Source organism: Lampetra planeri, chromosome 5, assembly GCF_965212315.1.
Source record: "Lampetra planeri chromosome 5, kcLamPlan1.2.h2, whole genome shotgun sequence".
Lineage (NCBI taxonomy): Eukaryota > Metazoa > Chordata > Hyperoartia > Petromyzontiformes > Petromyzontidae > Lampetra > Lampetra planeri.
This window is the reverse complement of record NC_136111.1, coordinates 2,655,407-2,671,846: the sequence shown is the minus strand read 5'-3', so window position 1 is coordinate 2,671,846 and position 16,440 is coordinate 2,655,407. Positions and strand designations below refer to the sequence as shown.

General features: G+C 46.7%; 1 protein-coding gene across 1 annotated transcript in view; it reads right to left on the bottom strand.

Annotated features, from left to right (window-relative positions):
- The window catches only part of LOC144718556 (glutamate receptor ionotropic, NMDA 2C-like), a 61,836-nt gene that overhangs the window by 15,084 nt on the left and 30,312 nt on the right, over positions 1-16,440 (bottom strand). Inside the window, exons 5-11 of the mRNA XM_078593926.1 lie at positions 15,194-15,402; positions 13,805-13,979; positions 11,484-11,637; positions 11,082-11,207; positions 8,884-9,113; positions 3,606-3,766; positions 829-1,016 (exon numbers count right to left, since the gene is read on the bottom strand). Coding sequence (XP_078450052.1) covers positions 829-1,016; positions 3,606-3,766; positions 8,884-9,113; positions 11,082-11,207; positions 11,484-11,637; positions 13,805-13,979; positions 15,194-15,402 — 1,243 coding nt within the window. The remainder of the gene's footprint in view (positions 1-828; positions 1,017-3,605; positions 3,767-8,883; positions 9,114-11,081; positions 11,208-11,483; positions 11,638-13,804; positions 13,980-15,193; positions 15,403-16,440) is intronic.

Genomic DNA, 16,440 nt, shown 5'->3' with positions numbered 1-16,440 from the left:
GCCAGACTCAGTGTCAGGTCATTCATATCAACGAACGAGCGATGAACTTCGTGAGCGGGGGATCTCCGAGTGATCGAGTGAAACAATCGTAGGACTTTTGAAATGTGACCTCAACGCTGCACTCAATTATGCAGAGAACATTTCCCAAATGTCACGATTACACTTTCGTGTTAGGTGATCTTTGTAGTCACACCATAGTTGTGTTGGCCTTTGACCCTGGCATCAAATATAGCTCCTCAAAATGGTCCCCCGCAAAGCACCTACCAAAGGTTACCTTGAGCAATTTTCATACATTCCATCGTCATCATCAGCCATGATCCATCCACTGCTGGATGAAGGCATTCTCAAGTTATCATCATAATCTTTCATGGCGCTTACGATATATAAATCCACCCGGCACCTGCACATGAGCTGATTCAATCGCTCCTTTATCCACTGGCGGGTGTGTTTCCTCTTTGGGCGCGTTCTCTCCTTTGGTTGCCACTCCGTAATCATTCTCTCCCACCGGCTATCGCTCCTGCTTGTGACGAGCCCTGCCCAAGCCCGCCGACCCTTTCAACAGTCGATACGCGACGTGGCTAGAATGTCTCTAACCCGAGTGTCCCTCTGTCGTCCCGGTGTAATTCCAAGTACGCACCTCCCCATGCCTCTGTGCTTATTTTATTGTTAGGTGTCAGCCGAAACCAAAACGTTGGGGATATACGTGTGTCAATGTAGTAACATTAATTTAGATATTCACATGGCAAATGGATCACTCTGTTTAGATAGTGACATTTATTATAATGCATCTCAAGGTATTTTATTAAACAAGAATAAGACGTGTCTTACCGTCACCGATAAACTGCAGCAGAGCCAAATCTATGGCTCTTTTCCAACGGGAACTCTTCTGCAGGGCAATGCCATATCCCGTAGCCACGAATACTTTTCCACTCCCAATGGTGACCAGGCGACAGCCCTCGTCCTTCCCCGCCATGTAGTTCAGCACCGCTGCGTCGTAGATGAACGCATCGAGCTTCCTGAGAGAGTAGAAGAGCGAGTTCACCGATAGGCACACCACCATTGCTTGAAGAAGCCGGAGCATTAGAAGCTAGTTACTAATTATTGCCGGGAAGATAAGGGCTATTTAGATGGGTTGCGCACGCGTTGACAAGAGATACAAAGAGGATGCAACTAGAAGGGCTATGGAGGTTAAACTCAAACTTAACAATGTTTTATTTTTCGAGTTAAGGCCCCCTGAGCGATATTGCTCTTTTTCAGAAGCGACCTGGCCACAAGTGATAGCTTAATGAAGTGGCTTATCATGTGAAAATTTATAGCAGACAATTACTCTAAGCACATGTTTCTAAATGTGGAGGACCCGGAGAAAAATCCACGCGACCAGGGGAAGAACACGCAAACTCCAAATATACAGGGCTCAGCTCTATTATCTGAGAGGGGACCGTAACTGAATAATGACAAGAGTTTTTTCTCACAAATGTCAGGTATTAATAAGTGTAAATTATATTGTTCATTTCCTAATACATTAAACTTTAGATTAAGTGTCGAATGGTATTAACGAGCTTGATATGATGAGATCTTTGCTTGAAGTCAAACAACAGTTGATTTGCGATAACATATGGCCGTTAGGTTCTATGTAAACGCATTTAATGTTGCAGCTGTATCTTTTGACAATGTATCTCCATATATATGTAAAAGGCAAAGTTGTGAATATGTGTGTCTGTTAAAAATGTTTAGCGTACTTCCCGACTTGCAACAAACTGCAAATTTGCCATGTGGGTACTTTCCAGACTGTACACCATGCAAAAACGATAAAAATACACTTTTTTTTTTGGGGGGGGGGGGGGAGCTCAATAATGCAGATATTTTCTGCACGGCAAGTGAGCTGTGACGTCACATCTGTCATGTGACTCGCGCATGTGGAAGCGTAACGCATTGTAGTGTCGTGGTTAGCGCGCCGCGCTACGAACCCGGCGACCCGAGTTCGATTCCCGCTCACGGCCACCACCAGTGACGATTATTTGAACCGGTCCTGGGCCTCCCCTAGGTCGACTCAGCCTCAAACAAGTAACTGCTGTGGTGTGTGAACATTGCCACTGGGGATACAAAGGCGGCCGGGCGTGATGGATCCAAGTCCCAGGCGAAGCTGGGTAGTACAGCAAGTAATTAATGTAGTGATCCACTGATAGGAACACCTGCGATGGCTTTAAACATTTCTTCATTCGGGCTCATTTCCACGGAACACTCAATCCGTGTGGGGCTTGCGCTGAGATTACTGCCCCTGGAGAAGTTGTGTACAGCCTCTGGGCTCTAAGCTGTCTCAAGAATGAGGTCAGTCCTGTGCAGATAGTGATAAGACACAGAGAGAGAGAGACACACACACAGGCACGGAGAGACATTGAGATGAAGAGAGAGAGAGAGACTGAGATACCGAGACATGAATAGGCACTGAGACGAACGAAGAGACAGAGACACGATTTATTGAGAGACACAGAAAGATGAAGAGATGGAGAGAGACTGGCAGAGGCATGAAGAAATACAGGGATGATGAATGTGTTGAGGTTATTTTGTTGTTGTCTGTACTTGTGCACCACTGCCAAATAATTTATTTCATTACGACAGAAAATTTCCTTTTTTGTTTTCATCACAAAAAAGACACTTTTGTCTAGACACGTTTCATTTTCATGTAAATTCTCAACCATCACCACGACCAGCCCTTGCATTGATGCTTGCCCACTGAATGGTTTGTTCTTGTGCAGGACGCTTAGACCACAGGGGACTGGGACTTTGGAACAAGGAGTGGGGGGTGATTGTGGTGGGCAAGGAGCTGGAGTTGAACACAGCGGGGCAACGCGGCCGCGGGGTAGCAGCCCGGCCTTGATTAACGCAATTCTGGCTTGCACGCCACGCGTCGTCGCAACGGGAGGATTGGACCGGCCGGCCGGCCTGCGTTTCATCCTGGAATGTGAAGTCCTACTTTTCATCATATGAATACAAAGCCCACGCAGACTCCAGTTTTGTTAAAATAAAAGCGATTAATCTTTTGAATGATTGTCCAACTCACTTTCCCCTCATTGTGGCCTCAGGCAATCTGGTGGTGGTAAATGGGTCCGGGGTACACGGTACCGGAACGAGACATCTCCGCATATTCACGGAAGACACCCAACTTTAAATGCTCTACTACGCAGTAATGCGTTAGAGCCATTAATGAATGGAGTGGTCCTTGATTCAGATCTGGTTGAAAACCACGCAACTGCAAACACTGGGGCCGCCGGAGGAGCGGAGGAAGTTGAGTGGCTGCTGTAAGAACCGCTGAGGGGGTGTGAAGGTGTTAAGATGTTTTACCGCAGGCAAACGGGCAAGGCATGGCGCAGAGTTGTGCGCGTACAATGTTCTTGGCAGTGTCACTGTGGCTGGAGGCTAGAAGACGCTGTTTACGTGTTGGTGTTTATACCTGCTGTCTGCCCTAGTTTTCAACGTGTACACCACGGCAGAGCAAGATGCCGCGAGGTACCGGGAACATTTCGCTCGGGGATGAGTCCTCCACCGTGTTGCGAGAAGGCATGCGTGCGCTTGCTTTGATATGATAATAAAAACAGATAACTTACCCTGCTTTCAGGCTCATTAAAGCATCTTCGACGGACTTTTGGTGGAACTTTGACATGTAGCCGTGCATTTGCAGGTAATTATTTCGAATGTTACGCTCCGTGCTCCCGTTTGGAACAGTTCCAAAGCGGAACGGCGGTGAATGTTCCAGCGGGCTTTGGAACTAAGGGGGGGGGGGGGGGAAATAATGCAATTTGTTAAAAACAAACCTCAGTTCTTTATTACGAGACAATAATTTGTAACGAACATACCCACACACATTGGTCGCGTACACAATTTACTTGACATGCGTTTCAAGAATGCTTCTGAATAACAGGAGACAATTAAGCTTTAAGTTATACCATTTTTTAAATCCATTGCTGGATGAAAGCCTCCCCATGCCGTGTCGGTTATGGGGGATGTTTGACCATACTTCACCAGGCAGGCTCGTGAGGGTTGGTGAACGGGGTGAGGTCAGAAATCATGTGCTGCTGAGGTTAGCCGTGGCCAAGAATGAAACTTCAACCCACAGAGGTCTTCATACGTTGTGCTACCAACCCTCTAATTTCTTAAGAAATGTTCTTTAAATACTTCATGAGGTGAATGTTAAGTCGAGGTTACATATGGCATGCTGCCACAGTGGTGTCATGGTCAGTGCGCTGGGTTTACTCTCCAGCACACCAGTGTGCTGAACTAATAACGAATTGGCATGTTTTGTTTACGTGATTGCCTGTGTCGGGTGGTGGCTTGTTTAACGACACATTTATATTTAGGCAACCGAACTCAAATGAACCTCTATAATGGATAGCACGCTGGACTTGTAATTCAGGGGTCATCAGTTCAATCTCCCGGCATGGCAGTTGAGACAATGGGGAAAGTTTCCGCAATGTCCCCTCGCTTCAAATTGTCCACCCAGCACCGTAAATGGCCTTACCGCAGTTCGTCGATCGGCGGTTCGCATGCGGTGGGGTAAAGTGTGAGTGCTCCTACCTTCTCCAAGATGTCTGGCAAGAGTGTGAACGAGTAGGCCAAATGCCAACTAGAGGGGCTATCTAGAGCTCCCTTTCGCCAGCAATGCGCATACATGTATATATATTTATTTACATCTTACAGCCCTATTAATAATGCAGAAAAACCAAAAAAACCTCTCAAGAGGTACCCCGAGGTCACCGCTAATGGATTACCCAAAGTTCCCACATTTTTCAAGGGTTTTACAAAAATCATCTTTCTGACGCTACCAAAGATAATGTCGAAACCCTGCGCCCCAGGCTTATTCCACTCTGAAAAAAGTTAGGGGCCATAAGACATGTGCACACTAATGAAAACGTATCACTCATGCTGGCAGTCCGCAGGGTAACTCTGTAATGAGTGGCAAAGTGATCGGCAAGGTAATAAGATCGATTGTACTTAAACCCAACCTATTTTTATTTTACCGGGTAAGTCCCACTGAGATACGTAGCACTTTTTAAGAAGCCATCTGGCCACAAAATGTAGCTTGACACAGTGGCTTATCATGCGGAAATGTATAGCAGCCATATACTTGAAGGGAATGTTTCTAAATCTGGAGGAAACAACCTGAGGGCCCGGAGAAAAATCCACGCGACCACGGGGAGAACATGCAAACTCCAAATATACAGCAGGCGTCAGGGTCGTGATCGAACCCACGACCTCCTGTATACCAGGAGAGTCAGCTAACATCTCGCCACTGCGGCCCCTCGCTCTGCTGTTACCCGTTTGCACTGCTGGGCGGGCAGAGGCAGCGTGTAAATCTCATGAACATGTCCCTTTGTTTCTCTCCGCCCTGCCGGGAGCTCAGAGCGGCGACCTCGAGGTTTCAATATCCGCGTGCGTGCTGACCGTTACACCGTGGCCGCGGTGTCCCACCATCGCCAAACCGCCGCATGAAGTAGCCTTCCAATTGATGATCGGGATTGAGTGTACAATTTAGCGTTTTAAAGAGGCTACTGGGTGAAATTCACAAAAAAAAATTCGATTTCACAAAAAGGGACAGGCTCGCACTCGCAAACCTGGGGAGGTTAGGAGCCGTCCGAACGACAGTGGTGGGAGCAGAGAGACTCTGCTATTTATGTGCCTCTTAAATGGAATGTGGAATGCAACTGCGAATGAATATTTCATGACGGTGGCATGACTTCTGTAAGTATGCATGTAAATGCATGGGCATCCGTCAATAGGCGGACATCAATCAATATGCTGTAGGCAGCCATTTTGCGCAATCGTATTCATCATCGTCATCATCATCACCAGCCGAGATCAATCCACTGCTGGATGAAGGCCTCCCCGATCTGCAGCAATCTCTCATGGCCCTGCAATGTCACAATCCACCCAGCAGCTGCCGATTTCATAGCTCCATCTCCGCGGAAGACGTCACCTCTGGTGCATTCCCCTCCCTTGGTTGCCACTGTTATTATTTTTGCCCCACCGGCTATCATTCTTTCATCAAAGTGTCCTGCCTGATACGCGTACGTGAACATTCTCAAATACATGGACGCCTATTTTTATCTCTCAATGACATTTTTTTATTGAACTATGTGAGGAGAAAAAACATGCAATTGCACTGATAAGACGTAAAAAGGAAGACGTGGATCAATGAGCTATCACAAAACTAGAGACATTAGATTGATCGTTCAAGTAAGCAGGTGGATTTCGGTGAGACGTATCGCCAGGCGAGAAGACGGAGCAAGAGGACGGGACTGGTGAAGGAATGGCAGCTCAAGGAGCGAACGCATCTCAGAGTGTGACCATCACGGAGGTGGAGGGACGAGATGAGCTTCATGTGCAAAGATTTACTCTCAACCCATTGGTTTAGTTTCAGTTTTGCGTTTTTTCAACCAGGTGATGGTAACGCCACAGACCAGGATGAGTCTCATTTTTCAAGAGAGATCTGGGTGACTAAAATTATAAAAGCAAAATAAAGTGACATGGATTAAGCGAACAATAATCAGAACAATCAGAGGAGCCATTTTTACACTCGCCAGCTGGGAAACCCAACTCCGCATCTAGACATGTGAATTCAAATTTAGATATTAATGCATTAAATTGATTTATTTCCATAAACTGGCAAGTGTTTTTTCTCTCTGTCTCCCTCTCTCTCTCTGTGTCTCTCTGTGTCTCTGACTCTGTCTCACTCTGTCTCTCTGTGTCTCACTCTGTCTCACTCTGTGTCTCTCACTCTGTCTCTGTGTGTCTCTAACTCTGTGTCTCTCTGTCTCACTGTCTCACTCTGTGTCTCTCACTCTGTCTCACTCTGTCTCTCTGTGTTTCTCTAACTCTGTCTCACTCTGTCTCTCTGTGTTTCTCTGTGTCTCACTCTGTCTCTCTGTGTGTCTCTAACTCTGTGTCTTTGTGTCTCTCTGTGTCGCTCTGTGTCTCTCTGTGTCTCTCACTCTGTCTCACTCTGTCTCTGTGTCTCTCACTCTGTCTCACTCTGTCTCTGTGTCTCTCACTCTGTCTCTGTGTCTCTCATTCTGTCTCATTCTGTCTCTGTGTCTCTCACTCTGTCTCTCTGTGTGTCTCTGTGTCTCTCATTCTGTCTCACTCTGTCTCTGTGTGTCTCTGTGTGTCTCACTCTGTCTCACTCTGTCTCTCTGTGTCTCTGTGTGTGTCTCTAACTCTGTGTCTCTCTGTGTCTCTAACTCTGTCTCCATCTGTGTGTCTCTCTCTCTGTCTCACTCTGTCTATCTGTGTCTCTGTGTCTCTCTGTATCTCTGTGTCTCTAACTCTGCTTTCAGTCTTCTTGTCCTTTGAGGGTGAAAGGAGCGACAAGTGAAATGTACCGACGAGTGAAGACATTATTTCTGGTAACTTCACTTGCAATTGCGTTTCGAATGCCTCGCCACTTGAAGTCAGGAAATCAGAGTCGGTAGATAGATTCAAGTCTGCTTAGAACCCCCATCTCGTTTAAAGTGGCCCTCCCTCTCTAGTTTGCTCGGTTGCCCTGGTTCTGTTTTTGTTTTCTGCTTTTCGTGCATTGCGCATTGGGATCCTGGTGTGGAACGCGCATTCTACATTTCAATTGCTACTGATTGTATGCTTGTCTGCTTACATATTAGTCCAATAGTCACCCAACACCCGTTCATTTTTTTCTGTTCCTTGATTAGTAATTGCACAATGATCAGCCTAAAATAATCTTCCTGAGCCGAGTTGTTCTCCTAATAATGTATAATTTAACGTTGATTTATATTTGCGCAATAATGCAGACTTCTCACACAGTTGCGTTCGCTTGATTTAAGTACTTAAATAACGTTCGTGTCAAATATACACACGTAAATATTACTAAATGTATTGTTGTGTTTTATTCAGTCTATTTTTGGTGGATATTTATAACAAATTTGACAGTTCCATTTTCGGACAGAGGAATAACAGCTGCAGGTGCATCAGTGGCAACCAATTGTGTGTGGAATGTGCTTTTGATATTTTTGGAACTACAGCCCCTCTGGAGTTGAGAGATGTTTATACCCACAGATTTGTTTTGCCTACCCCCCCTCCCGACTCTCTCTACCCCCTCCCCCCCACCCAAAACACAAATGGGCCATGCTGGTGAAAGAATCGTTTGAAAAGCGAAGACGGCGAATGAGAAAGCGTAGGGCACTTAAAATTTCTCCCCTGGAAGATATCTTCTGTTATCTCCATCCATTCCATGTTCTCTTAAAGTCCATTAAAGGACCAGATGAATCCCACCATACTTCCTGGCGCGATAAGGTGATTTGCGGAGTGCCGCATGACACGGGCGTTATTACAGCGGCGTGTTGCCATCGCTCCCCGCTGCTGCCTCTCGGTGAGCAGCGATAGCGCGAGAGACGGCCCGAGAACTGCGATCCCGTCCATTGTCTCCCTAATGTGTCTCACATCGCGAACGTCACACGGCGTTAAGCTCAGGGAACGCCGTGGCGATTTTATTTAAATATGAATCGGGGGGTGGGGAGGGAGCCATTAACATAACCTAACCGCAAAACAACAACAACAATTTTTTAAAATAAAATATCCCGGTGTCTGTGAATTCCCTTATCATTGTCGTTATGGATTTTAAAAAAAGTTCCATTTTAATTCAGTGAAAAACGTGAAATGCCACATCGACTTATACATGTAGACCAATGCTTTAAAAGGATTGCATGAATAGACACGTGCATGCTGCACATTCCAAATTACGTAATTTCCAAATAGCTTTTAATCGTACACGAGTAGTTTTCAGAATGGGGCCGTGTTATCTCGGTTTTCTTTTCTTTCTTTCCGAGTAAGAGAATCCAGAAGCATTGCAAGAGGGCGAGGGGAAGATCGTTTTACCTTTTTGTCGCTGAGACCGGAGACCTGGTCAATGTAGTCCTCCTGGATCATGAAGGCCGCCAAATTGGCAGTGTAGCTGGCGAGGAAGATGACGGCGAAGAAAGCCCAAACGGAGACCATGAACTTGCTGGTGGTTCCCCGCGGGTTCTCCACTGGCACCGAGTTGTTGAACACGATGGCCCAGAGAAGCCAGATGGACTTGCCAATGGTGAACGCCGGCCCTCCGAATTCTTGCGGAGAGGCAAAGAACAACAGGCAAAGGTGAACGCGTTACAAACGCGCGCACGGCACCACACGCGTCAGAATCAATCCACGAGGGTTTCCCGCCCCTCCCCCCACCACCACCACCCCACGGGACGTTATTCACTGAAGATTCTATTCTAATATATTTTTCTTTTATGTTTTAAATCTAGTTTTAACCGGTTTTCGTCTACATCTTTCCAGATGTGATGCAGTGCACTTTCTCGAATCATCACGTTTTTTTCTGAGAAGAAATATGTATATATAAAACTGTTGATGATCAGCAATGCTTAAAATGACATCTAAAAATGAATTTCAGTGATATCTTATGTATTTATTCATTGATATTTCTATTGTCTGAAATGTATATTGCTTTGGTGTGAGTTATCAATATGGTACCTTTGCCACTTTTTGTAAACGTTTGGCAGGATTTGTGCATCTTGTCTGGAATTGCGATGTTAAGTCTTCATGCTGGCTAGATAAACAATTTGTGATTCTCCCGGAATTTATCGGACTCATCAAGAGCTGTTGACAACAAACGTAGGTAGGTACTGCGGTCACACGAAACTATCTCTACGCCTCAAATGTGCCCATGCAGGCTGACTGAATCAATATAAACACATTATTTGGTGATGCAGCTGCGGCTGCTGCTGTATTGGCAGTGGTGCAACAAGCGGCAGTAACAAAAAACGACTCAACGCATTCAGAAATAACACTGTGGCCTTTAACAAATAAAATAAACGATTGAAGTTTCAGGCCATGGCCCATTTTTCATGCGCTGTGAAAAAAAATGGCCACTGCACAAAATGTCACCTATTATGTACTTTTTTTTCTTTTAAGGCCACAGCGTCTGTGACGAACGTGCCGAGTCCTTGATTCAATCCCACGGCTTCCTTGGCTCGTCTTGTCCTTATTTCCATGCATTGGGCGCTACTCCATAACCACGAGAAATGGTCCGCTGATCAATCGATGGCTCTTGTCTATGACATGTGCAATTCACTCGTTGAGCACAACGGCTTCTTTGCAACGTTCCATGGATTTTAAATCTCACGCACGTGATCTGGATAATGATGATGATGATGATGCACTGGTCATCTTGCCCGTGTAAATGCAGGAATGATGGTGAATTTTAAGCATATTGATTTCAAGTTGTAAAATGTGATTATATAAAAAGGTGTCATTAATTTGGTGATGTAACATTGGGAAGATTAAAGCAGACGGTATATGCCACGAAGTTTTACAGCTGAAAGCGTAATTATACGTCCATGAAATTACATTGTTTTAATTGCAATGTCTTAAATGGCTGGGAAACGTATTGGGAAAAATATTCCTTTCATCGAGGCAGGAGGTACTATGGTTAGAGGGCTTAATGCACAATAGGGAGACAGGAGATGCGCCTGCTGGCTGACGGACAACCCAGACTCTCACCCCTCAGGGCTGACAAGATGAATTCAAATCACTCGGGTGAGTGAAAGATTCTAAATATAATAAGTATTGTACAGCACTCTGTCAATCCACTGTCATGGGAGTTGTTTGGCCATGCTGGTCATCGTGGGGTGATGAACATTTTTGTTTATTCTTTTCTATGCAGTCACTTTTTTTTGCTAATTTAATTTCGCCGTATGCATTCAAAGTGACATATTACAAATAAGAAAGATTCAAAGTTGAAATTAATTTGATGAAATGTACAGCAGTGCACGAACACCCCTTGAAAATTGATGACGATGACGATTATTGTGACGATGACACTAATAAAGAAACGTGATGATTTATCGATGCAGAAAATAACTGCAGACATAAATCCACCGTTAAAAAATCGATGCGGAAAATCACTGCAGACATAAATCCAGCGTAAAATAAACCCGGTGCATCTGCAGGCTATGGCGATTATCACGATTGGCTTCGTACGGTGCAAAAAAAGTTGAATGTACACACACATATATAGGAGTGGGACTCACCCTTTCCGGCTGACAGCTGTCGATTGTAGCCAACGGGACTGAAGTATTCAAAGATGAAGACGGCTATTCCGGACACGAGTAAGCATAGGATGAACATCATGACCCAGACGTCGGCACTGAACGGCTCTGGAATTACAAACAAAACCCACAGGAGGATCACCTCATTACACACTGATTCGCACCGTTTGACGAAAAAGTGTCATTCATAAACGAGACATAATTCAAGCATATAAAGTTTATGGCCTGTCATCTCTTCCCATCTGATGCATATTAATTCGCCGCCGCAATATTTACACCGCGTTTACCGCCGGGGCGATCGACGCCAGCGGGCGGGCACCTCCCGCGCGGCAGGCTGCGGCGTCCGAGCCTCGAGATGTCACGGCAGCCCTAGCGGCGATTTACCAAGAAACGCGGACGGCGATACGGTCCCGTTGCTCCGAGGCACCATGACGCTGATGCCCGTCTCCACGAACGGAACCGAGAAGTCCACCACTTCCGAGCGCTCCTCGTTGATCGTGAGGGATCCCACAGCCATGTGAGCCCGCATGTTCACCACCTGGTGGAACGTCACATCGCGATACACGCACGAGCACGCACAAGCACGCGCACGCACGCACGAGAGACTTACAAATGTAATCTCGCCGCGTGGGCCGCCCCTTTCGCTGGACCTCATTGCTCCGCGGGATTGACGTGTTCACGATTCAAAGAACGGACACGTTGGTGGCCCGACAATGTATCGCTCAACACGAAATTCCATCCATCCACGAAAGAGCAGATGGGACACATTAAACAGACAATGCTGGAAAGATAATAGAGGTTTTCGGGTTAGATCACGTAAAACAAAAAATATATTTTGGATAATATTGGTCGGAAAGCCTAAATGTTCAACTTTAAATGCTGGAAAGCGTTGCCGTGGAAGGCCTACTGGCTGCCGAGCCTGTTGCATTGTTTATGTGGTCGTGAAGGTGCCCATTGTCAGGTTACTTCTTGGCCTCATTCCAACAGAGTGGTGCATCATGCATCATGGTGTCCAGAGCGGGGTGGAAGGGAAGAGACGATATAGGAAGTCTGTCGTAGTAGAAGAGATTAAGGTAGCCGAGATTGTGATGAGAGAAACGATAAGGCTAGACGGGGGGGGGAGGGAGATGATGGCGGGGTGGGCGAGGGGGGTACCGGAGCTATGATAGAAGCAGAGGAAGGAAGGGACAGCCAGAGAGAGGGGGGGGTCGTGGTGAGTGAAGAGGGGGGGGGGGGGGCAGTGGCGTGAGGAGGTGTCGAGAGCGATGGTAGGACAGAAGGAGGGCCACGTTACGGAGTCGAGGTGGCAGCCTGCGGCAAGAGGTGGGACACACCAAGCGAGGGGGCTTGTTGCGGCGAATGAACGAAGCAAAAATGTACGACGCGCAGGTGAAGGAGTGTGCAGATGTGAGAGGGGGCAGTGGGTTGTGAGAGTGAGAGGGGTGGTGAGCTGGTAGGAAAGTAGGACATTCAACTCGTAGAAACACTGCGAGTGATGATGCACAACGGCCTATCAAGCGAAAACATTTGGCAGTGCAACTTAGACGACTTGCCAGCTTCGTGACGTGTGATGCTGCGAGTGCACTCACGTGATTGCCTCGCGCGCTCCTGTGCCCCGTGCACTGACAAGCACGAGCCACGCACTCTCACGACTTCTTGTAATTTGGAATTAAATCGCATGGAAACGAAGCGATGTCTCGTGTTTAATGCTGTTGCTAATTATTGCATTTCGTGAAGACGTAATTTTTTTTTTTTATAAAAAAAAAAGACAGAATGTTTAAGCTGTTTGACTGTTTGCCTTACACGCTACTTGCTACTGTGGATAGATAAAAGAGAGAGAGAACTCTTTTATGAAGAAGCTTCCGAGCCAACGGGGTGGGGGGAAGGGGGGGGCCTTGTCACTGAAGACGCAGTCCAAAACAAATCGACTGCTGTTTAATTGGCACAACACATGGCGCCCTATCTCAGGGCCTCATGTAAACCAAACATTTTCTTGAATAGCGGCAATATGATGAACATCACGATGATAACAATTCAAAAACATTTCGATTTAAAGCTTTCGTGACTCCGACAGACCTGTTCTTTCCGACAGACCTGTTCTTCACCTGAGGACGGCTGCTTGCGTTGTGGCCGAAACGTCGTGAGAATTATTTTATTATCTTTTATCTTTATTATTTTATTATTTCCCTTCTACATGACTTTACCGAAAGAACCAAGAAGATGAATTAAAAAACATTTTTTGCCACTGTTACAAAGTTGCAGAGCTCTTTCATCAATGACCGAAATTGACCTAACGCTGACCATTCTGGCTGCACACTGCCCACTTGCTTGTTCCAGCCGCTGCTTTAGAGGGCAGAGCGGCAGGGTGGAGGTTGCCGGATCTCACGCCAACGGCGCTGAGCAGTGGAGCGCCGCCGCCGGCGTTGGGATTGATCGTTGGTAATGTCCACGCGGAGATCCGAGACGCGAAATCGGCGGTTTCATTTCAATTTCTCACCTGTCTCTTTGGCGTCGATGATATTGACTTGATAACGTAACTACAAAAACGCCGCCTAATTATTTAGCGCGCTCTCGTCGCGTTGCGCGTTCAATCCCGAATAGTTTACACAGCACGAGGCCTCGCGCACTGCATTAGCACCGCTGGGATAAAAGTATTATCGGAGAACCAGAAGGGATATTTACCGATTGAAACGAACGCTCCTTACCTCGCCAATCATTCCGTTCCACACGCCGTTGATCTTGCTGCCGTGCTTGCCGTTGGTGACCAGGTAAAGGTCGTAAGTGAATTTCACGGTTTTGGAGAGCTTCTTCAAAATGTCGATGCAGAACCCCTTGCAGCACTTCTTCACGTATGGACTCGAAGATGGATTGGTCATATTACTGGGGGGGGGGGGGGGGGGGGGCAAACACACACGTGCGTACACGCGCACATATACAAGTTATTATTAAACTATTTACGCAATAGTATTGGAATACAGTGGTAAAAATATTAAATAATAAGAATTTACAGTCCTTTGTTAATTCACTACTCTATGAAGGCCTCTCCCATGCATGCCGTATCATTCGTGGGGGTTGATTGGCCATACTTCATCATGTTCAGTGTGCATTTATGAAAGGTTGGGGGGGGGGTGTGGTGGCGGTGGGGGGGGGAATTTCCAGGACTGGTTCCAATGTCACTGATGTTGGCCGTAGCTGGGAATCAAACTCAGGTTGGCAGGGTTCTGAGTGCAGTTTACAAACCGCGGCACCACCTCTCTGCCGGTAAAGAAAATAGTGCCCAAGTAATTCACTAGGGTGAAGAGCAATGAGCCCAAAACGGAGCGAGTCAGAAAGCCACTCTCTGTAGATATTTGTCAGAAAGTAAATGGCCAATTAAAGGCACCGTCTAGCAGGACACTTGTAAAAAAATAATGTGTTGCGTTCCATCATTGAATCTACGAGCTACGGAGGAGATGAAGCCATGATTCAAGTGTAGCAAAGCGTCTGTAGGATCCACTTTGCTCATCTCCACTGAGGCAGCAAGCAACAACAACAACAAAAATCCGCGGATTGTTTTTGTTCTTCCCCCTACGGCGTCGTGGCCACCTGCGTGGAGGAGGCTAGCGGCGTGGCGAGGCCTCCCCTTGCTATTCACCTCACGTAACAAAATAACATTTGCTCTGCCTGCCCAAATATAGAAACACCCACAAATGTATCCGGTGAAGGCAGTCACGCGGTGAATGTACCACAGCAACCAACACCCACGCTTGGACGACCGTTCTAGCAAAATAAACGCCTGCAGATAAATCACTTCCTACCGGAGCAAATTATTTGGTGATGTTGGCTGCGACAGCAGCAGTGCACGGCCATAAATAACCCAACAAAAAAATCCCAACACATTCGGCAATAACATTGTCGCCTTAAATGGGAAGAATATATATAACAGCCCAGTATACACGGAACGTTGGGCTAACGTCCAGCCAACGTTGGGGCAAACGTTCCCCAACCGCACGTCCAAACATTAGCACCGACATCGCGCGTTTTGCGTGAGGTGACGTTCTTGGTGGAGGGGGGGGGTGGGCAGTGGGCCCTCCTTCGTAGGCCCGTGGACTGACCTGAACAGCTTGATCTTCTGGCGACAGGGAACGGTGTTGCGCATGCACATGCGTGTCTGGGGGTCCACGTCCTCCACGATGACGAAGGGCTTCTCCTCCAGTGTCACCACGCTCAGGTGGCGGTCGTCCATCACCGTCGTCTCGGACAGCTCGTAGCGTGGCCATAGAGGGTATTTCAGCGACAGCCGGTCCTTTTCCCACATCCCGACCTGGAACGACCGTGTCAACGAAAACCATTGTTGCGAGCCAAAGCCATGGTCAGAACGCTTATACGGTACCCACATAACAGTGTGTGAACACCGTTTACCCGTGGCACGTCACCACAGCAAGGGGAGTCAATGATATATAACGAATGGATAGAGAATAGGGGAATGTAAAAGGGAAGGGATAACAGGATGTAAGTCCTCAAGACAGAACAAAGAGGGCGCAGCTCAAGATGAGCAGCAGGAAGAGGGAAGGAGAGCCGGGCAGGAAGGGGGGGAGGGAGATAAGAGGAGGGTGATGATGAGAGGGAGAGAGAGAGAGAAGGAAGGAGCAAGCAGGAGTGATCTGCACAGAGCGGCGTCTGTTTTCACAGGGGGCGGGCGTGGCCACACAGAAGTCACGTGACGTACGGGAGGCTTGCGTTGATTTGTATTGATGTAGAGATTTGCACGCGGAAAATGCTATTGAAATATTATAACTAAACTGCACGTGCCTGGAGCAGTTTTTTGGCAGTGCCGTAATCAACTGGAAATAATTTTGCATTGTGATTGGATATTGAAAGTTCTAATTGTGAAAGCGTTCCACAGGTATGGTAATCGTACATTACTGCAGGCCACACACACACGTTGTTAACATTCTACTATTTAGAATGACATTTAGTTAAATTCGACACATTAATATGAATATGGAAATACTATAACTTGAAAACAATATGTATGTATCTTGAACTTCTTTCGCACCGTACGTAGCTAACCGCAATATCATCGTCAATCGTCAACATGCACAATGTATCTATCCACTACATCATCAATTAACGTACATGGAGGGGTGGGGGAGGATTATGTGACCATACTTCACAACACTGGTCGGTGCGGCTTGGTGAAATTACCACATTTGCATATCATATCGTTATCATTGTTCCATGTGTACATTTTATGAATTCTGCATGATGTGGCTTCTGAAAGGGAATTAAACTCACGCAAACAACAATGCACGAATTAAACAGAATATGCCAATGGGGAGGAGCAACTGCACTTCGCTAT